The 20,056-nt window shown below is 48.7% G+C and overlaps 8 protein-coding genes across 8 annotated transcripts; 3 read left to right on the top strand and 5 right to left on the bottom strand.

Annotated features, from left to right (window-relative positions):
- Positions 1-1,292: 1,292 nt before the first annotated feature.
- Positions 1,293-2,420, bottom strand: ABOM_012016 (uncharacterized protein; the record flags this gene model as incomplete). The annotated part of the gene is made up of 1 exon (XM_022539144.1): positions 1,293-2,420. One exon carries the CDS (start codon positions 2,418-2,420, stop codon positions 1,293-1,295), a length of 1,128 nt encoding a protein of 375 aa, XP_022383022.1.
- Positions 2,421-3,050: 630 nt separating this feature from the next.
- ABOM_012015 (guided entry of tail-anchored proteins factor 1) lies at positions 3,051-3,643 on the top strand (the record flags this gene model as incomplete). Its single annotated transcript, XM_022539143.1, has 2 exons — positions 3,051-3,234; positions 3,330-3,643. The coding sequence occupies 2 exons, from the start codon at positions 3,051-3,053 to the stop codon at positions 3,641-3,643; spliced, it is 498 nt and encodes a 165-aa protein (XP_022383023.1).
- Positions 3,644-4,718: 1,075 nt separating this feature from the next.
- Positions 4,719-6,227, bottom strand: ABOM_012014 (RNA-binding protein; the record flags this gene model as incomplete). Its single annotated transcript, XM_022539142.1, has 4 exons — positions 4,719-5,433; positions 5,494-5,916; positions 5,952-6,123; positions 6,194-6,227. The coding sequence occupies 4 exons, from the start codon at positions 6,225-6,227 to the stop codon at positions 4,719-4,721; spliced, it is 1,344 nt and encodes a 447-aa protein (XP_022383024.1).
- Positions 6,228-6,515: 288 nt separating this feature from the next.
- Positions 6,516-7,207, top strand: ABOM_012013 (uncharacterized protein; the record flags this gene model as incomplete). Its single annotated transcript, XM_022539141.1, has 4 exons — positions 6,516-6,617; positions 6,682-6,891; positions 6,948-7,044; positions 7,101-7,207. 4 exons carry the CDS (start codon positions 6,516-6,518, stop codon positions 7,205-7,207), a joined length of 516 nt encoding a protein of 171 aa, XP_022383025.1.
- A 655-nt stretch (positions 7,208-7,862) lies between these two features.
- Positions 7,863-8,498, bottom strand: ABOM_012012 (uncharacterized protein; the record flags this gene model as incomplete). The annotated part of the gene is made up of 1 exon (XM_022539140.1): positions 7,863-8,498. One exon carries the CDS (start codon positions 8,496-8,498, stop codon positions 7,863-7,865), a length of 636 nt encoding a protein of 211 aa, XP_022383026.1.
- Positions 8,499-10,407: 1,909 nt separating this feature from the next.
- On the bottom strand, positions 10,408-11,842 carry ABOM_012011 (putative sterol carrier protein; the record flags this gene model as incomplete). Its single annotated transcript, XM_022539139.1, has 2 exons — positions 10,408-11,290; positions 11,349-11,842. 2 exons carry the CDS (start codon positions 11,840-11,842, stop codon positions 10,408-10,410), a joined length of 1,377 nt encoding a protein of 458 aa, XP_022383027.1.
- Positions 11,843-14,813: 2,971 nt separating this feature from the next.
- Positions 14,814-19,244, top strand: ABOM_012010 (pH-response regulator protein palA/RIM20; the record flags this gene model as incomplete). The annotated part of the gene is made up of 12 exons (XM_022539138.1): positions 14,814-14,927; positions 14,986-15,020; positions 15,069-15,142; positions 15,201-15,419; positions 15,478-15,815; positions 15,865-15,965; positions 16,484-16,721; positions 16,792-16,846; positions 16,896-17,790; positions 17,839-18,413; positions 18,460-18,862; positions 18,914-19,244. The coding sequence occupies 12 exons, from the start codon at positions 14,814-14,816 to the stop codon at positions 19,242-19,244; spliced, it is 3,378 nt and encodes a 1,125-aa protein (XP_022383028.1).
- Positions 19,245-19,312: 68 nt separating this feature from the next.
- On the bottom strand, positions 19,313-20,023 carry ABOM_012009 (DUF3632 domain-containing protein; the record flags this gene model as incomplete). Its single annotated transcript, XM_022539137.1, has 1 exon — positions 19,313-20,023. A coding segment is annotated over one exon (711 nt), but the record flags the coding sequence as incomplete, so codon positions are not given.
- Between the last annotated feature and the right edge of the window lie 33 nt (positions 20,024-20,056).

Below are 20,056 nucleotides of genomic sequence, written 5' to 3'. Positions count from 1 at the left end.
CGGATTTAAAAGGTCATGTTTGTCCCCTCAAAAAACGGAATATCTCTTATGTCAAGGTTAGTACTCTTAGCCAGTGGAATTTTCCACACTGAAATAAATACATTCCGATAACTATGCATTGTTAGCTACTGCGAATGTCAACTTGGTGTTCTCTCGGCGCGGTGGCTTTTTGCAAACTGTTGGTTAAATAGGATTAAATGGATACCGACGGAACCTTCCACGACCCTTGTTAGTCCTCTCCAAGTTCTACTTGATTAGATAGTATTGGAAGTCCTAAAAGCAAAACTTTTTTTTTTTCTCTACTTTTGGAACGCCCCCCCTTTTCCCTCCCATTTCCCCCCATCAGCCGTCGCGGACACGGAATCAATAAAACAAATTTAAGGGAAAAAAAAATTTATATAGTCACAAACAAATAGAAAGAAGGCCAAGACAAAAAAAAAAGTCAACGTCGATCAGGATGACCCGCGGAAACCAGAGAGACCAGGATCGCATCAAGAACCAGAAAAAACAAAACAAAAAGGTAAACGACATTTTTGATACAGGTCCTGTATCTCTCCAATGCCAGGGTTCTCTCACTAACACCATATTCTACCCGTCCAGAAATCAGCCAACACCTTGTCCGGGACGCAGTTCCAGCAGAAAAAGGAGTCGGATGCTGAGATCATGCGAAGGAAGCAAGCAAGTGGTCAGTATTTTTTTTTCCCCCACTTTGTCTCCCAGTGACACACAATCCGCCGACAATATCATTCTTTTTTTCATTTTTTTTTGTTTATCACTTACTAACTCCTGGTGCTGGAAATTAGCCGACGCAGCGAAAACCTCACCCGACAAAAAGAAATGACCAGTATGGATTGGCTTGGATCCGTCATATATCCCACCTCCTTCGTTTCAATGAACATCTTCTTGTGACATACCCTCTGAGCAACCCCCGCTTTTTTGGATTATAACCATGTCTGTCGGAGCGCATGTGTGTGTGTGTGGAGAGATGCCATATGTTGAGAGATGTGACGGGAATGATGGATCTACGCGGGCTATTTTATATTATACACTGGATTCTATACAGGGAAGTTGGGGCTATTGGCGCATATTATTATAGCATTATATCTAGCGAGGCGTTATTCGAACGCGGAGGAGTTTCTTTTCTTCGTATGCATAGCGACGTATCACGAAGGCACGAGAGACTATATTAATCATACCTGTTGCTTGAAAGACTGAGCTTTTCGACAGCTGATGGTATTTCACCACGGCTCAAACGTGGGTAGCGTATGGCTTTCTAAAATCTATGATTCATTTTAGCCAACTTGACTGTAGCCATCCCAATACTGCCTCGCCATGGTCAGCCAAGATTTCCAAGACTGCACTGGCAGAGCTGTGTTCTTCGTCGATTCATCTGGAACCGAGACAATAGCAGTATAAGCAATCCCCGGAACTCTCTGTAGAGTATTGATGACCGTTTCCTCCAGACTAAGCGACTTGACAGACAGGTCCACAAAGGTCCAGAGGCTCTCACCTTCCCACCCGACATCTAAAGCGTAACGGACCACCTTCTGAACAGCATTGGGTTGAAGATCTGCTTTCGGAACAGCTTCCAGCAGATAGAGCATAAACATCCACCCGGATATATCTGACGGATGGGCCAAGCACCAAGACAACACCGAATCGAGGATTGACTCAGCTAACGCAGAATGTCCTTTTGTAGTATTTGAAAGGACGCCGAAGACTTGTCTTATATAGTTAAACGCATAGTAGTTTCGTGGATGTAGTTCTCCGGCCCGAAAGACTATGGCTAGTTCAGATTTCAGTAAGTCGACTTTGCTTTCTTGGTGTTGGTTTGTTTCGGACGGGCTGACGAAGGATGGTCGTCTCGCTCCCGCTCCGCGTGCTTCGAGTAACCGACTTAGCACCCATAATCGATGTTGCCACAACGTAGGAGATTTTGTATGCCGGTGCAAGGGCGAACAAAGATAAGTTGTCATCAGGGTGAGCTCAGTTTCTAGCGCTTGGATAAGTGGGCTTGGGTCGTCGGAGGAAACGTCATGGTGTCTCTTGAGGGTGTCCAGCCGCCCGCGTCTCCAGTTGCACGCTGTAAGATGCTCGCAGTCGAATAGCAGAATTATCTCTGTTGAGACTAAAAGGTCTTCGAGGATCGCGTGCGAAGATCCGTGAGGTACGCTCTCATGCTCGCTCTCCTTTGGCGCGCGTGGAGCTCCGCATTCGAATTTAGAACTCGACCTCGCAAAGAATATACGCCTAGCAGTTACAAAGGACTGAACCAGGTATTTCTTCGTAATACCTACAGAGCATTCATCTTGGAGGAGGGGACCAAGAGCTGGCGGGAGAATCTCGATCTCAAAAATGCGGTTGTTTCTGGTCGAAAAGATCCGAGCGAGTTCTTGAAACGCATTGTCTGAGGCGGACATTGGGATGTTTCAATCTATCCCATCATTGAATGAGTCAACCGTCATTTATCATAGCGTGGGCAATGGCCTTGCGTGGTAGTTTCAGGCGGGTACAATTAGATGCTGTGTTGGAAGGCGGACAGCAACGCCGCCAACGGATTTAATGGGGCAGAAACGAGAGGCCAACATGACAACGTCATCCAAATTACGAGATCATTGTTCCACGACATTTCCGGCTGTCTGACCAGTTTCTCCTCTTTACTCTTCTTCCACTTGTCTCCTTACCTCAATCTGCCAATTGGGGGTTTTCGTCCCTTCAAGATCACACAGAGCAGGTCTGATTATCTCTTCGGCGCAGGTGGGTGTTGTGGCTTCCCACAAACCCGAAAGTAGCTGTGTAGTCAGTTCTTTCTGTCAGTCATATTTCTCTACCACGACCCTATTACACGCTTCAAGATGTTATCCTTGATCTGGACGATCTTTTTCCTCCACGTTACCATCTATGTGGTAAATACTGTTGGCGCAAGCACGATTGACAGCCTGGTACGTTCTATGTTTCCTGTGATCAAGCTACACTCAGTCACGGTTCAAACCACTTCAACTGCCCTTGATCAGTTGTGCCTTGACTGACAAAGCTTTTGTCCTCTAGCTATGGCTTCTCTACCTGAAATTACCCACGTCAACTTCGAAGATGCGCAGGAGCAGAGCCGGTTGAAGCGCGAAGCCCTCGAGTTGAAACGGGACATGAACAACACCAGCTCTCAGGATGAATTCGCAAAGTGGGCTAAGCTTAGGCGTCGACATGATAAAACCATGGATGAGTACGAACAGCTGAGTATGTGATGTGTCTCCAGCCCTCTTATCTACATTCTCTTTATGCCATATCTCTACAACTAGTGCTGAAACTAACTGAATACACCGCTTCTGCAGACAAAACGCTCATGGCACAGAAGAGCTCCTTCGACTGGAGTGTCAAGATCGCCCGGTGGCTTAGTACGAACGGCGTGAAGATCTTTCTTCAATTCTGGTACTCGAAGTCGCCCGTTTTTGCGCTCCCAGAAGCGTGGATCCCCTACTACGTGCAATGGATTCTGTCATTCCCCCGGGCTCCTATGGGATCGGTGAGCGTTCATGTTTGGAACAGTGTGTGCGCGACGGCGGTTTCGGCCACGGCGGAGATTGTCACTTCGATGTTTCTGCAGACACCACCTACTCCGGTTGCTACGGCTCAAAAGACGCAATGATTTGACGGTTGGCATGTTACATATTATGGATTGCATGAGAATGTAAAAGTAAAACCAAGTGTTTATTCTGTTAGAATAAAAACATATATATTTCTATCTAATAGTGTAGAAGAATGATGTTCTTCAGATATGAAAACAATCGTTTATCGTCAACAACCCCATACCGTAGTAGGGATTTCAGGGCTTGACTCTATGATTGGTATATCATCATGCGAACAATGAAGGAGACAACAAAACAAGATGTAAACAAGGGAGTCCGGCCCCTGCGACAGGGCTTCTGTGCTGGGCTCCATGAGAAGCCAACACGGTGCACCGCTTTACCATAAGCTACAGACTCTGGAAGATAAAAAAAAAAGAAGTGAACTCCTCGCCTCAAGAATGAGCCCCATTGAGTTACCCAGTCCCTGCAAGGGAACCAAGCAATCGCATGACTATCCAAACACGACGAATGGCAACCCAGATAAACCCCTCTCCGGCACCCAGCTATACCACCATTGTTTCCACCGTGAAGGCGTCGGATACAGACAGGATACCGGGAGGGAATAGGGCAGTCAGCCGCTATCGAATTGCTTCTATGGCGGCGCGTTTCCGCAATGCCTGACCGATATGAAGGTCAGGATGTCCGGGGACTTTCTCCCAAAGCCATTGCCTCTCTTGAAGAGAGGAGAATATCCCGCTAGGAATATTCTGTGTGTGAGCTTTGAATGCGATCCTTTGAGCGAGAAGTTGAAGAGAGAAAGAATTCGAGAGTGAAAAGTTCCGCTGGGGCTTTTTTCTAGTCTTTCGGCTGACTGAAGTGGTTCCGCTAAGCCTTCTGTGGGCTAGTACAATCACGTGATATATATACTGAGGAGCCAATGGTCTCCTTTGCTTTGGGCCGGAAATTGTATGTTTCGAACTGTAGGAAAAGGAAGCGTTGCTGGATAATATCACTATTTTTCTTTCAATATTGGGAATTTCAACTACTGTGACTTAGAATTAGAGTGGGAGATCAAAACGTACAGCCGCTTTTTGTTCCATGATGGAGAAAACATAATTTATGTTATGAAAGTTACAGAGAATGTTAAACTGGGATTTACGCCTTGGCCTTGGTCTTTTTCGCCTTCTTAGCCTTTGCTCCAGCCTTGGTGGCAGGCGAAGCAGCTGCTACAGGAGTCTCCTTCTTGGGTTGCTCCTTTGGCGTCTCCTGTTCTTTCGATTGTGCGCCCTTCTTCTTGTCCTTCTTAGCCTTCTTGGGGGTATCATCAGCAACCTTCTTGTCCTCCTCCTTTGGCGCTTCAATAGCCTTGGCAGGTTCTTCGGACACTGTCTCCGAAGCATCAATCGCCTTATTCTCTTCCTGCTGAACGGGGACCTCGTCGACACTCTTCAATTGGGGTAATTCGAACTCGTAGCCCAGAGTCTTGAGTTTCTCAGCCTTGGCGAGTCGTCTCTTCTGTTCGCGATCGATGCGCTCCGACCACTGCTCTCTTGTCTTGGCCTTGTCAAGTCGCTTCTTCTCAATTCGGTTCCAGGGGGTCCGCTTAAACCGTCTATTGGCGCCCTTCCAGAGCTCTGCGTGCAATTGTTCCTGGGGTACGTATTTGCACTTCATGATATGACCATACATCAGATAGTTATCCATGGTTGCCGCGACAATCTTCGCCACAGAGGTGGAGGTGAACTCAATGAAAGCGTAATGCTTGGAGCGGCCGGTAATGCGATTCCGCGAGAGACGCAGACGAGAGATTTCGCCGAATTGCGAGAAGTAGGCCTTCATCTGATGTTCGTAGAAACCGTGCGGAATACGTCTGTAAAGTAGCTGGTTAGATCCAATTCACCAATGAACGAGTAAGGACTGGAATACTCACCCGACGTATACAGTACCTGGCTCCTCTGCCTCTTGTTTGTTTTCCCTCTGCTTCTTCAAGATCTTTCTCTTGGCTTTCTTAGAATCAGGAATCTTAGGAACCGGTTGGTCGGGGTTAAACCCTTCATCCCCGGACTCGTCCTCATCCCCGCTGCTCTCGAAGCCCTTAATGAGCGCGGTGGTCCGGTCATCCTCTTCCTCATCTTCACTTGCACTAGCACCAGATGCGGCAGACTCTTCATCTCCCATCTCCTCATCATCAGACTCTTCGGCGACTGACTCTGGCTTCTTGGCCTTGGTAATCTTTTCCTTGGGAGCGGGGGCTGCTGTGCCATCCGCCTTCTTAGTCTTCTTGTTGCTCAGATTCTTCTCTGTCTCGACCTTGGCCTGAGGGGCGTCCTCTGACTCGCTGTCGTCGTTGTCGCTGAGGAAATCGGCAGCGCGCTTGCGAGGCTTGACCTGCCTTGTCGCTCGCCATTGACCTTCAACTTTGCGGCAGACTTCTCTGCACCATTTCCCTTGTTCTTCTTCAGAATAGGCTTGGGGCTTGCATTCGTGGATTCGGCGGGCTTGGCTTCCACCTTCTTGGTCTTCTTCGCGGGCGAGTCGGCGGCAGCAGTAGCGGCGGCAGCTGTGATATTGTCAGTAAACGGTACGGCAACCCACCTGGGAAAGCTGAGTGAAATGGAAGGACAACATACCCTTGCGCTTCTTATCTTTCTTATCTGGGGCCATTATGGCGTAAAATAATAAATTGTAGGCTGTGGTTGAGCGCTACAATCCAAACCTGTTGATAGTAAGAGGGTGCGGAAACTTTTTTTTTGCATTAATTTTTCTTTCTTCCGACGGAACGCCAAGCGGTGAGCTTCCGTCTCAGTCTTAGTCTTATCGATTGACTAAGTAAACCTCCCTCGCCTTTCACTGGCAACCACAACAAATCACCTTAATAAAGCAGTACTTCTTTTCCGCTTTTTTCCTTTTTTTTTTTTTCTTTTTTTTTTCTTCTAAGATAAAGCAGATGCCATGGGGAAGAACAAGAATGCGACCAAGGCACTGACACAGGAAGAAATCTGGGACGACTCTGCGCTCGTACAGAGTTGGGACGAAGCAGTAGAGGAATACAAGGTACCTTTGATTCCCTCAAACCCCGGCGCACGTGATATGCACTTCTAACACAACCACTGGATAGCTCTACCATAGCATCCACGCCAAAGGGGAAAATGTCGAAGATGTACTGAGGGATGCTCAAAACGCCGAAAATGGGCAGGTAGCCCAAGCGGATGGTCAAGGAGTGGTCGACAAAGATGACCACATGGAGGCCGATGTTGAAGAGCCGGCGATCGATTCAGTAGCGGCTTCCTCTGAGGCTCAGCACATACTACGGGCGGATGTTTTGCAAGTATGTCGTCGTAGCTATAGTTAATTTATGCCAAAGTTAACTAATTTTTGTTTCAGAACGCAGGTAGCGCAGACGTTCCTGCTCAGAGAACGAATGACCCAGTTGGGTCCAATGTTATGGGAGCTGCCATGCCTCAGACAGTGTTATCGCAAGGTGAGAGAGCCCGCATCTATATGCCGGTATATAAGCTGATTTTGTGTATGTTTTAGTCCAAGATGAAGGACTGAAAAACCTTATGATGTCCTGGTACTTTGCAGGATATTACACTGGCCTTTACGAAGGGCAACAGAGAGCAAACCAAAATAAGAGTTCATGACCTATCTCTCGCTGCAAGTGATAGGCACTTACTACCTCACTATAAATACAAGAGGTGACATCAACCGCCACTGCACCTAAATGCTACCCTCGCAGACGAGTATTCTAGATGCTGCGGTCAGTTGGTCTGCTGGCTGAGCCACCGGGCTAGGGAATAGACGGCGTCATCAACGAGTGCGTGACCATACCAGAGACCTAGTACGATAATATTTACTTGTGCTGAAAACCAACCTTATACGCAAGTCTTCGAGACCTTATTCATGCTTAATCATTCGCCCGTGAGCTGATTCTCAAGGCGATGATTTCTCGCATATAAGCCCTAACTCGGCATCTGGGGGATATAGCAGAATTCCAAGAATAACCCTTTGCAGGCAAGGAGTGCATCAACACATTATTTAATCAGACGGATTATTAAGTTAATCAAATATATTGTTATTCCAATCACGGTTTCCAATATGAACTGGGCACATATTAGATTATTAGCTTTTATTCGCGCGGTGTCTCAAGGCGCTGTTTTATACACAAGCAGAGGCAAATTAATGAAATGGAAAACGATAGCTAGTAACTTGATTAAGATGCGTAGACGAGCTATTCAGAAACATGACGTCTAACTTGCTCAAGCAACCTTTGGCTCGATAAAGTATTTCCCCCATCACTTACAGAATTCCTCCGAATGCTCCCAGGAGAGGGCCGATGACAGGGATATCGTTGGTAGGGTTGTCTTTCTGAGTTGGAGGGCTAGAAGCGGCTGGAGCTGCAGAGGCGCTGCTACCGGACTTCTTTGTGGGAGTTGGAGTAGGAGTGGGAGTAGGCTCGCTTTGCTTTTGATCTTCTGTTGGAGTCTCTTCCTCTTCCTGAGGCTCCTCGGGCTTGGTGTCGGTCTTCGGCTCAGGTGAGGGTGAGGATGAGGGCTCCTCGAGATCATGCACTCTCTCTGCACTTTGCGCTTTGTAAAGGTCCTTCAGAGACTTGGTTGCTGTCCCACTGCTGGACGGCGTGGGAACAGGGTGGATACCGACGGGTGTGGGCTTTGGCGTCTCATCATCGTCATAGAATTCCTTGTTGATGTCCTGCGCCATGTGGGTGGTGGACTGAGTCCTATCAATCACCGTCCCATCAGGCGTTTTCAACGTATAGCTCACCTTCACAGCATCATAGGCAATATTCGCCATGCCGTTGGGGGCAACCGCACTGGAAGGCGAGGAAGGGTCCGCGCGCTTGGCCGGTAAAGCAGAGCCCGTGAGAGCTAGGATGAAGCAAACGGTATAGAAAGAGAGTGTGGTACGAGCCATTTTGACAGGTCTAGGATTGCAACGAAAAAGATCTCAAATGGAAAAGGAGCGGACAGGCCTATGAGACAGCCAAACTATTTGAATACAAATTTCAGAGGAAATGTGTTCTGGAACGAAAGACTCGTTATCTTGCGGAGAATAAATGCATCATTTATACGGGAGACATGTAGTCAGAACGGTAAACACACGAGGACGTACATACTCAAGGGAGGCAACCGGGCATTTCCCAGAGGTCGCGAAGCTGGCTCGTGCAATGAGGTGTGCGTATGGTCTTCGCCCGATAAGATTCAAGCGCCATACGATGATGGCCAAGCAAGGGAGCAACACAGCATCCATAGACTCCTGTCAGTCATTCCTTCATCTGATTGGCGAGAGTGCCTCAATAAATGAGAGAGAATCTTGCCCAGTGACATTCCCAACCCTAGGATGAGAAGATCTTTCCATATATCGCAGGCCGCCCTTGACTGCACAACAAAACTGGTCTGATCGACATTCTCCTTGGGACTGTCCAGTAAAGCGCTCTACGGTATGGAAGCCTGCCGCGAGAAGCCATCCACAGGAGACCATGACAGCCCTTCCCGACGCCTTGGCTTTGCAAACACGCCTCAAATTCTGATAGCGACATACTTGGGAACCTTGACTACGCAATCCACATTCCAAAAAACTACAGACCGCAACGGGTTTCGGAATGTATCTCCCTACTTTGACACGTACCACCCCATCTGAAACTAAGGTGGACGCAACACGAGGGAGCGTTTAGAAGTGGACGATGTCCACGGAATCGTTTTCGGCACGGTTTTGACCTCGAATATCATAGAGCAGTGACGGACGAGACTTCGAATATGCCTTGCTTGACTTTTTTGTCTTTGCGAGTTTACGAGGGTATATTGACCTGTTTATTAGTTCGCGAGTAGCTTTGGTTGAGCAAGGGAAAGATCATATTCTCTCCTGGGCTATACAGAACATGGCAATCAACCTTCCTCAAGGCTGAGATGGTTGATCGCTCAACTAGATACGAAGGACTGGCATGCCTCCTCAATCAAAATCCCTCAGAAAGGGGTGTGTGTATGCTCAAAGCGAACCCAAACAACCCCGGAGTCGGACCGGTCAGACCGGCACCTTTTGGCGGGCGATGGGATTAGAACGAGCACAAGTTCATCGCTCTCGGTCTCTGTCTAAAATTTGCAGACGGAACGGGAGCTTTGAAGGCCAAAACCTCCATCAACAAGGGTATGTCGGAGACCTGAAATATGTTGAAGAAAGGAAAAAACGGCGGGAAACAAACGCGGAAATTTATTTGGTGGAGCTTGTGGGATGGGTTATGTAATCTACAACTAGTAACGTATTCGGAAAGCGAGCGTTCCACGTAACCGAGCGTTCCAACCCAATATCCCATATAAAATAGCCCTTTTCTAATCCAAATATCCCAACAGTGAGAAGTATCCAATGCTTAATTTACTAATATATTTTATATATTAGATCTTAAAGCTCTAATAGACCTTTTTTAATATATTTTAGACTGTTATAACATAAGATTCAATAAAATATACAATAATATATACTGCAGTTATCATATTAAGAGAATTATAGAACTAAAGAGTCTTATATCTAGTCTATTAGATAATTATATGGTTTAAAACTCTTAGTACTAGAGTACAGCTTCTCTGGACTTCTTGTTGCTGAGATATCCGATATATAAAAATGGTCATTTTATATGGGATATGGGGTTGGAACGCTCGGTTACGTGGAACGCTCGCTTTCCGAATACGTTAACACGGCTGTACTATATTCCGGTTCCTTGAATAACTTATTACTAGTTCGTCATTCTATATAGCTATAAAAACAATATACCACGAAGATGGTCGTGAAAAAGCTGGATATCTCCTTTGCACTTCCCGCCGAGCTTGGTCTAGAAACGAGCGAGAACCCTGTCCTGGGTGTCGGATAGTGCCCACTCGCTGCTGTGGTTCTTACTCAAAACCGTCTTGGCCTGTTCAGCTGTAAAGCCCTTGGCTTCAACAGCCGGGTTGTAGCCGAGACCGGTGATCTTTCCAACAGCGTCTGACGGTACGGACGTCGCAATTTTTCCATCTGCTCGCTTGTAGACAGTCACCACAACCGCGCCTCCCAGACCCAGGTTGTGTTGCAGGGCGGCATCCGTTCCATCGATCAACCGGTTGTTTGCCCAACCACGCAAGTGCCACACCAGTTCCGCGCACTGCGCAAGACCCGTCGCTCCCAGAGGATGGCCCTTTGAAATGAGGCCACCCGATGGATTGATCACCATCTTCCCTCCATAAGTGATGTCGCCCCGACGAACCATCTCGTGCGCCTTACCGGGCTCGGAGAGCTCGAGTGCGTCGATTGTTATCATCTCATTGGCGGAAAAGCAGTCGTGCAACTCGCACACCTTGATATCCTTCACGTTCACGCCTGCTTCCTTAACAGCTGCTCGGCAAGCATTGCGGGTCATTCCGAAACCCATCAGGTCGATCGAGCTTCGGTTGTATAGGGTGTTATTATCGGTGGCCAGTTGCTGGCCCGCAATCAAGATTGCCTGGTCCTTGAGATGCGGCCGAGCATCCAGGAATTCTTGGGAAACGATAACTGCGGCAGCGGCGCCATCCGACGTCGGGCAGCACTGCAGCTTAGTGAGTGGTTCGTGAATCATGGGCGCCTTGAGAACCTGCTCAAGGGTGTATTCGGTCTGAAACTGCGAGTACGGGTTGCGCTTGGAATGCTCGTGATTGATGCGGCCTATCTCGGCGAAGTCTTCGTTTTTCGCCCCATACCTACACCATGTCAGTTAAATTCTGTAGAAGCAGATAGATGGGGCCCTGGAGAGCATACTTCTCTATATACTCCCGACCAGCGTTGCCAAACATCTGAGCCGCCCCGGGGGCGTTTGTGACTCCCCTGGTCTCAGCCATCATCATTCCAAACAAGCCTGTGGGGTTCTCTCGGTCATTGTAAACCGACTGAAGGCTTCCAGGACTCATTTTTTCGAAACCGACAACAAGAACACAGTCAGCGGCCCCGTGAGAGACCATCGTACGGGCCATCGCCAAGCCAGTGGAGCCCGTTGAACAGTTGTTGTTAACATTGTAAATGGGAATCTGTGTCAGACCGAACTGATAAAACACACGCTGGCCGCAGGTACTGTCACCATAGACGTAGCACGCAACCCCTTGCTCAACATCATCGTAGTTGATGTGGGCATCCAGCATGGCCTTGACACCAGCCTCAAAACCCAGCTCATGATAGTCAACCTTGCCCCGAGGTTTGATAAATTTGGTCATTCCTACACCTAGGACATAGGCGGGAGACGCTGCTTTTTTGCCCATTGTGATGATAGGTGGTTATCGGGGAATTTAATTGACAAGGAGAGGAGAAGAACAGAGAGAAGGAGGCAAAGTCCGTGAGATACTGCGTGTGGTCCAGAGGTGGAGAACTGGGGAACTGTTGTTTATTTAAAGCATCGCGGCATTGATATAACAATCGGTTAAGGGGGCAGCATATGAATCTCTGCAGAATGATTTACTGCGGAGAAAGCCCAACGGTACATTTTGCGGGGAGCCGCCGACCGAGGTCCCGAGGATATTCTTTGTTCCTTGGTGTGCGACCTGCACAACTTTTCATATCTCATCTCATGTCTTTCTGCTATACGATGCATAACAAGTTACAGCTATTGCTTTTTGCTGATCGTCTCACGTTTTAGATCAAAAGGATAGTCATGGTCAAGCCTCCTTTTCTTTGTGGTCCATCTCACATGATTGGGTTGTGCCTAGGTCGACTGTGAGGTTCCGAGGATTAGACGATCAGATCAATAGACGTTCAGTCTCGATGAATTTTGATTTAAAGAAGAACAAAAGAGGTCTCTCATTTAATTTGAGATAATCGATAACTGGTGGCGCCCAGTTGTGGTGTTGGACTTGCTACCGTCTATACCTATCTCTATCTGTGAGGACGTGCGATCCAGGCCAACACGCTCCCAACAAGGCCAAAAGGTCAGATAATTCTGACTCTACGATCCAAAACACCCTAGATCGCACCCATATAGTATACCGTCGTCACACTATCCTAGAGTATATCTCGGGTTCGGTACCGCGGAATATAGCAGGGATCATGCCTTGTTATATACAATGCATTCACGAAATGAACAAGAAACTTGCCCTAGTTTGGTTGAGGTTGAACAAGCAATAGAGCTGTACCCAGATGTTAAGATAACCAAGTATCAAAAGCACAGACGTGATTTGAGCTTCAAAACCGATTCCCACCTAGCGCCCCCAATCACATGGCATAGCAATCCTCGAAGTGGGTTCGGACGGAATTGAGCTGGGATACCGAATCAAAGCTCACTTGTCAAGGTTGATGAGTACTACTGAAGGGGACCACAGTTCGGGCAACTGTTTGTATCTCTGATTGGAAGTCAAATTTATTAGACTACCCGACATAGCTCTCGCTTACCATTACGACACCATTCTTTCGATGGGGGATGGTCGAAGCCATTACATAACCGTGGTAAGGCCAACGATACACTCCGTCGATCCATAGCTTCCTGATATTGAACAGTTGCTTTATGAGGCAATTTTGCTCAACTGGTGTTTTCATGAATCGGGTAGTATTCGTCATGGACACGGACGAGGATTCTTTCTGACCCTATCATCACAAGGGGCCTTTTCCAAATACGTACGATCAAAAGAATAAGTGCCGTATGAAGGTTGGCCCCATGGCTTGAGAGGAGGGAGGGATGGCTGGCCTTCTACCTACTATCATCCAGTAAAGAATTATATACTCCGTCAATAACTGAGGTAGTAGCACTAGTATCTAGACTAGGTCATATTCTGATGAATTATGAATGTCCCTGGCACTCATCTAGACCAAATCCGGAGTAGCTCCCATCCTCTTCATTCCTCAATCAATCAGAGGGCCTGTTGGTCGGCGGGGTAGACGGAGCGGGTGTTACCACCGCCCGGACTGGTTTGGTCCGATACACTTTCACGCCCTTGCCACTGGTCAGTTCCTACCATAAGGGGGGGCAGTACCTTGACTGAGAGTCCTCCGGTAATCATACCACAATAACATTGCAGAGTACTCGGGATTTAGCCCTCTGATTATGGACGGTAACGGGAATTGCAGCGAGTTCGAGGGAAAAGTCGTAACATTCCAAATTGACCATACAATCCATTGAGTAGTAAGTACTGTCTCTTTAACTGGGGTTCAGTAATGGGAGGATCGACCTCTAAGGAAAAGTAGTGTGGGTTTAGTGTGTACGGTGGAGGTCGTACTGGATGCCTCACGACGACGTCACTGGACAGACAGTCTAAGCCGGTTCGAGCGAACCAACCAGTTGAAAGAGGAGAAAGAAGGTCCACCATTGACTGCCCTCACCCACATACCTGCTGGAATTTCGGGCGCGAGTCCACTGCATTGAATTGTAATTTACCTACAAGCTGGAAGTTACCTAAATTACCACCAGCTGTACTAAGTTACAGTCCGTGCCTACTGACTACGATACGATCATGGGCAGCTGGTGATCCCCTCAACTTTCTCCCTCTTCGATTCACCCCATTCGACTGTGTTCACTGCATTGGGTTTTCTTCCACACCCGCCAGAGTGGAGGTCTCGTCCCTGGAGGTATGCTTAGCTTTCTCTCTCATTTTGCATTGGTTTTCTTTTCGCACAACGGCCCCAAGACGAAGAGAAAGAAAGGAAGAACAGAGAAGAAATGAAGCAAAGGCCTAGTGTGGTTGATAAAGCTGACACTATGATTCCTCTGTATAGGTAGCTCCTGAATTGCACCATTTCTCCTGCTATCCAGATTGTTCTTGAATGTGATAGAGAAGGCACTTGGGTGGATTCTACACCAGGTCCAGCAAACCATTCGACTTCGACCATAGCCGTGTTCGGTGTGCAGACACGGAAGAAGTGGATATTGTCGCTACGAACCTACTACTGGCCTCGGCTATCACCTCCCCTTCACTGATTTAACCCTCGACGTCCTCCCCTCCGTAAAGTATCCGCACCTTCTGTCTACAGATCGAAGTATCGAAACAAACGGTGGTCTAGGCCCCTGCTTCATGGACAATTGTGGGACGCCGAACGGTCTGCTCGCACGTTGAGAGACCGCTTTGCGTTCCATAGGGTTCCCCAGCCTGCTGCACGACATTGAACACTGAATAGAACCTACAAGCGACAATCAAGCAAGGCCTCTCCCATTTCGCCCCAAATGGGATACCTCCAGGGATGACTCTTGACGAACACACTGAACATGCGCCCTTTTCTCCTCCCCCCTCACAACCTTCACCTGCCATAATGCCGACTGGTAGTACCTGGATGATGGATGAAGCTACCCGTAACAAATTCCTGAAGAACTACAAAACCCAGGTGGCCTCGGCGACTTCCACGATCTGCGCGACTCTTGCTGTAGTACGTTTCAGTCTGGAGCAGATGTCTGAAAAGAAACAAGCTAATTGGTTACCCCTAGACCCCTCTTGAAAATGTGAAAACTCGCATGCAGACGTGAGTGCTTAACATATCCAATAGTAATAGCTGTGCTGACTTCGCTAGCCACAACTTTAAGAATGTATTTCAGTGTGTCCGCTATTTGTGGCGGACTGAAGGTCCCCGTGGCTACGTTGCCGGTAAGTCAATGCTGACTTGGAATGACCGATGGTCGATAATTGATAATTCTGCATTCAGGGGCTCTGCCACCTTTAGCGAGTGTTACAGCTGTTCGGGTTGTAAACTTCTCTACATATAACGCTGCCAAACATCGTATCTCCGATTTCTTTGAGAGAATGACTGGCCAGTCTCCCCTGGCTATGTACAATCAACCGGGCAGCACACCTACCGTCGCTACCTTTGTGACGTTCACCACTGCTGGACTAATTGCTGGACTCATTACTTCTCCGCTTGCATGTACGACTGAATAATGGCTTCTCTTCATCTAAGCTCCAATTGCTGACTTGAGTTAAAGGCCCCTTTGAGCTTGCTAAGAATGTTGTTCAGACCTCGGTCTTGGTGTCAAATCGTGCCCAGGCCTCGCCGGACGCGGTCAAGGACCCTTCATTGCGTAACAAGCCCCGTCTCGGCACTATAGAGGCGATTCGGCAGATCGTCCAACGTTACGGAATCCGTGGCCTGTATACTGGCTTTCATTTGCACGCTCTGCGTGACACTCTCGGGTCTGGCTTATACTTCAGTGTCTACGAAACGGTAAAGCAAGTTGCTTCCAAAGAGCTTGGTCCAGACAAATCCCCATTCGGCGGTCCCATGATTGCCGGGGCGATTTGCAGCACGGTTCCGTGGTTTTGTGTAAGTGCCGCACCGACGATGCCTATATGTGCGTTACTAACCGCCCTAGACCTACCCACTTGATACTCGCAAGACTCGCGCCCAGAGCGTGTTGCTCGGAAAGTCCAGCGAAGTCGGAGAGGCGTCGGCCGCGGTTGCCAAGTCCAGCATGTATAAAGGACTTTCCATTATTCTCATCCGTACTGGGGTAAACAACATGATCTTGCTCAGTATCTTCGAATACATAAAGATGAAGATCAATCAATTGGATTGATGCGATTTCTGGGACATTAGCCAATGTGCAGATGGCCATTGGCGTTGGGACTGCCGGCGTGTGCGTTTATGATTTATATTTTATCGAGTACATATGTGCATGAGCCTGAGGCTCCACGCAAATACAGAATGAATAACTTGACTGTTAATCAATAACACTACCTGTCATGTAGCCACAAACCATTGTGTGGGGTTAAGCAATACAAGTACTAGTACAGCATAGAGTATGGATGCCTCAGGCAACAACACAACGTCATCCGTTGCCCGGTGGGGTTGGGTTTTCAACATCAACAAAAGTTGCCCGGCGACGATCCCTCTCTCATTGCGCTCTTGACTGTTGCCCAGCATGGCATCGTATGTGCTGTCCCAAGGATGTGCTATTTTATGTGGATTGTCTAGGCTAATTTATTGTCCAGAAATATCCTTCAAATCCCCTTTCGACGCTCTCACACCGTCTCACTGTCAGATGCGATCACCCAGTATATCTCCACCAAATATGACCAGCGTCCAGATATGTTCGCAGATGATCTACTGATCATAGATCGCCTCCGCAATGAAGCGATTCACGTCCAGGAGCCGCATATTAGTGGGATCAGCCGGTTGGTCACATATGCCGCGCAGTTGAAATGGCTTGGTGGAAAGTTCCCGGTCGATGTAAGTAACTTTGCATAGCGACGGTGGGGAGGGTTGGATACAGAGTCGTTACTGACATAGGAGCTTACAGATTGGAGTGGAGTTTCCATGGTACCCTGCATTAGGTTTCAATACCTCAAGGCCGAGTATGTGAAAAGCAATCCGGTCACCAGCGTTGTTGCTAACGAGTACCAGTCTCGCAGAACAATATTCGATTTGAACTTGCGAACATCCTCTTTAATCTGGTAGCACTATATTCGCAGTTAGCCTTCTCAGTGAACCGTACAACACCAGATGGACTCAAACAGGCATGCAACTACTTCTGCCAGGCCGCTGGAGTGTTAGCACATCTCCGAACAGATATCCTTCCTGATCTTCGTACCTCTCCCCCGGAGGACATGGATGATATGACACTACAGAGCCTGGAACAGCTTCTGCTCGCGCAGGGACAGGAGTGCTTCTGGCAGAAGGCCGTCAAGGATGGGCTGAAAGATGCTTCCGTTGCTCGGCTGGCGGCCAAAGTTTCCGATTTCTACGCAGAAGGAGGTGACTATGCGGTCCAATCGAATGCTATTAGTCCTGAATGGATTCATCATATGACAGCCAAGCATCATCATTTTGCTGCCGCTGCGCAGTATCGCCAGTCGTTGGACTGTTTGGAGAAGCGAAAGTATGGTGAAGAAGTGGCTCGTCTTCGGGACAGTGAAGTTTGTGTCAACGAAGCCTTGAAGGAATCACGTTGGATCAATCGCACTGTGCTAGGGGACTTGCAAGGATTAAAGAACCGTGTGACGGAGGACTTAAAGCGCGCCGAGAAAGACAACGATGTAATCTATCTCAACCCAGTCCCGCCAAAGTCAGAGTTGAAGATCATTGATCGCGCATGTATGGTCGCAGCGAAGGCGCCATCTCAGGTGACTGATGCTATCTCTATGTTGGGAGACAATGGACCTTTAGGGCAGCCGTTATTTTCCAAGCTGGTGCCATACGCCGTCCATATCGCTGCCAGTATTTACTCCGACCGCCGTGATCGGCTTGTCAACGAGACAATTATCGGGGAGCTGGAGACTATGACGGATAAACTACGGGAGTAGGTATTAAAATCAGGCATTGATGGGGAAGATACTAACTGGTATAGTTTATTATCATCTCTGAATCTTCCGGGCTCCTTGCAGGCTCTTGAAAAACCCCTTGGATTGCCGCCTACGTTGGTCTCCCATGCGGAAGAAATGCGCCAGCAAGATGGTTTGAACCGGTTGCGGAGATCGCTCGAGGATACCGCTAGGGTGAAGTCCAATGACAAAGCTGCATACAATGAGGGTGTTGAACTACTCGCCGCAGAAAAGGCAGAGGACGACTCTTCGCGCCGCAAATACGGTACTGACAGGTGGGCCAGAGAGCCGTCCGAAGCGGCGGCACCGAAGCTGTACACCAGTTCTCGAGAGATAGACGGTTACTTTTCCTCCGCTCAAAGTAGCGATAATTTGGTAGAGCAGAAACTGAAAGACTCGGAGGCGGTCTTCCGAGTTTTGACCGGTACTAACCGGGATTTGGAGATGTACGTCCCTAGCAGCCGGAGGGCGGCAATTCCGCCAGAGGTCGAACGGGAATCTATTCGGCTACGGGGTTGCTTGAGCGAAGTCAGCCGGCTGGAGAACCGACGGAAACGCCGAGCGCAAGCTTTGAAGGACAAAGCCAGATCGGATGACATCAGTAAGTTAAAGGGTTGAGTTCGAAGACCAATGCTGACAACGCTCAGGCAAAGCCCTTCTCAAGGAAGCCGCCCGCTTGGAGCGGGAGTTCCCCATGCAGGCGATCCAGGCGAGCCAGTTCGAAGATTTGTTCGAGGAGCAGTTGCATTTGTACGACACAGACCTGGAGATGGTGACCCAGGAGCAGCACGAGCAAGACCAGATTTCTGCACAGGTGCGGGAGGCTAACCGTGCATTTACCCGGGCGCACACAGGCGATGCTTCAACCAAGGAGCGCGAAAAGGCCTTGCAAGAGCTGGAGAATGGCTATCTGAAATACAAGGAAATCATCTCAAACATCGAGGTGGGGCGGAAATTCTACAATGATCTGGCCAAGATTGTGGGTCGATTCCGGGATGACTGCAAAGCATTTGTGCACCAGCGAAGGATGGAGGCCAGTCAAATAGAAGGGTGAGTAGTTCGAAAGCTCAGTAATTGACTTCCAGGCGCTGACTCGAGCAGGGAGATCACCAGCGTGGCGGCGATGGCCTCGCTCAATCTCTCTCAACCACATTTACGCCAGTATAGCCAACAACCAGCCCAACCCGCCCAGCCGGTTCAGCCTGTTCAGCCTGCCCAGCCGGTTCAGCAACCGACTCAACTTCCACCACAAGTTCCACAACCTCAACCGGTCCAGCACCAACCACCAAGGGATGAGCCACTAACAGCACCCCAACCAACCCGAGCCAACACAAGACCCTCGATGGCCCCTGGCGTGTGGTCGCCCGATATGGGCATTCGATTTGGAACACAGGGAACCTGGGATCCGAGCAAGGGGGTGAAGTTTTCCTAATATATATTGCATTACTCACAGTTATAGAGTCATGGTGCATCATACATTACTCCTGTTTTTGTTGAGCATTATAGAACCCGCATCATAACAGCGGCGGCTTCCGCTGCCAACTCTCTTGTACATATCCTAAGATCTTCGCGCAGGCTCAAGAATTGAAGTCGATCAATCCACATTTCCCAACGCCGTTTAGGAATTTCTCCGATGAGTTGCTTAGGCGCAGGCCCCAGAGACAGGCCCACTGGACACTCCTCCTTCTGCCCCGTTCGCTCCCACAGCTCTTCCCCCATGATAACCGCCCAAATAGCCGCCGCAGCTACAAACACATTCAACCGCGTCGCCTCATCCGCCTTCATGTTATCATTCTCTTCGGTCGAAGGAATAGAGTCGTGTCTCTCTTCCAATGCTTCCCGAAGGACTACAATTCCAATGTTCTCTAGCCCCACGATTCGCTCCTTCGTAATCAGCGCCAAAAACGCCATGAAATTCACCCACCCTTCAGTCTCGATCTTGGTAAACTTCGCCCGTCGTCCAGGCTCATCCTTCAGCGCTTCATAAACTGCCTCCTCGAACAGCGGCAGTTGTCTCCAGGAAAGATCCCGACGAGCATTAACAGGCGATTGAAGATGAGTTGTGGGCATAGGCGCCGGGTCCGGCTGGCGTTTGAGTGTAAGGAGAAGGGCAGCGAGACGGATCTGAAGCGGCGTGGGGACGTCAGGGAGCGTGTGCGGCTTTTCGCGAGGGATCTTCCGGGACGTGTGGATTATTGTGCTCCATAAATCCTTTAGATACTCATCTTGAGAAAGTAAGCCACA

The sequence above is a fragment of the Aspergillus bombycis genome (assembly GCF_001792695.1).
Source record: "Aspergillus bombycis strain NRRL26010 chromosome Unknown contig00222, whole genome shotgun sequence".
Classification (NCBI taxonomy): Eukaryota; Fungi; Ascomycota; class Eurotiomycetes; order Eurotiales; family Aspergillaceae; genus Aspergillus; species Aspergillus bombycis.
This window is presented reverse-complemented; position numbering and strand designations above follow the sequence as displayed.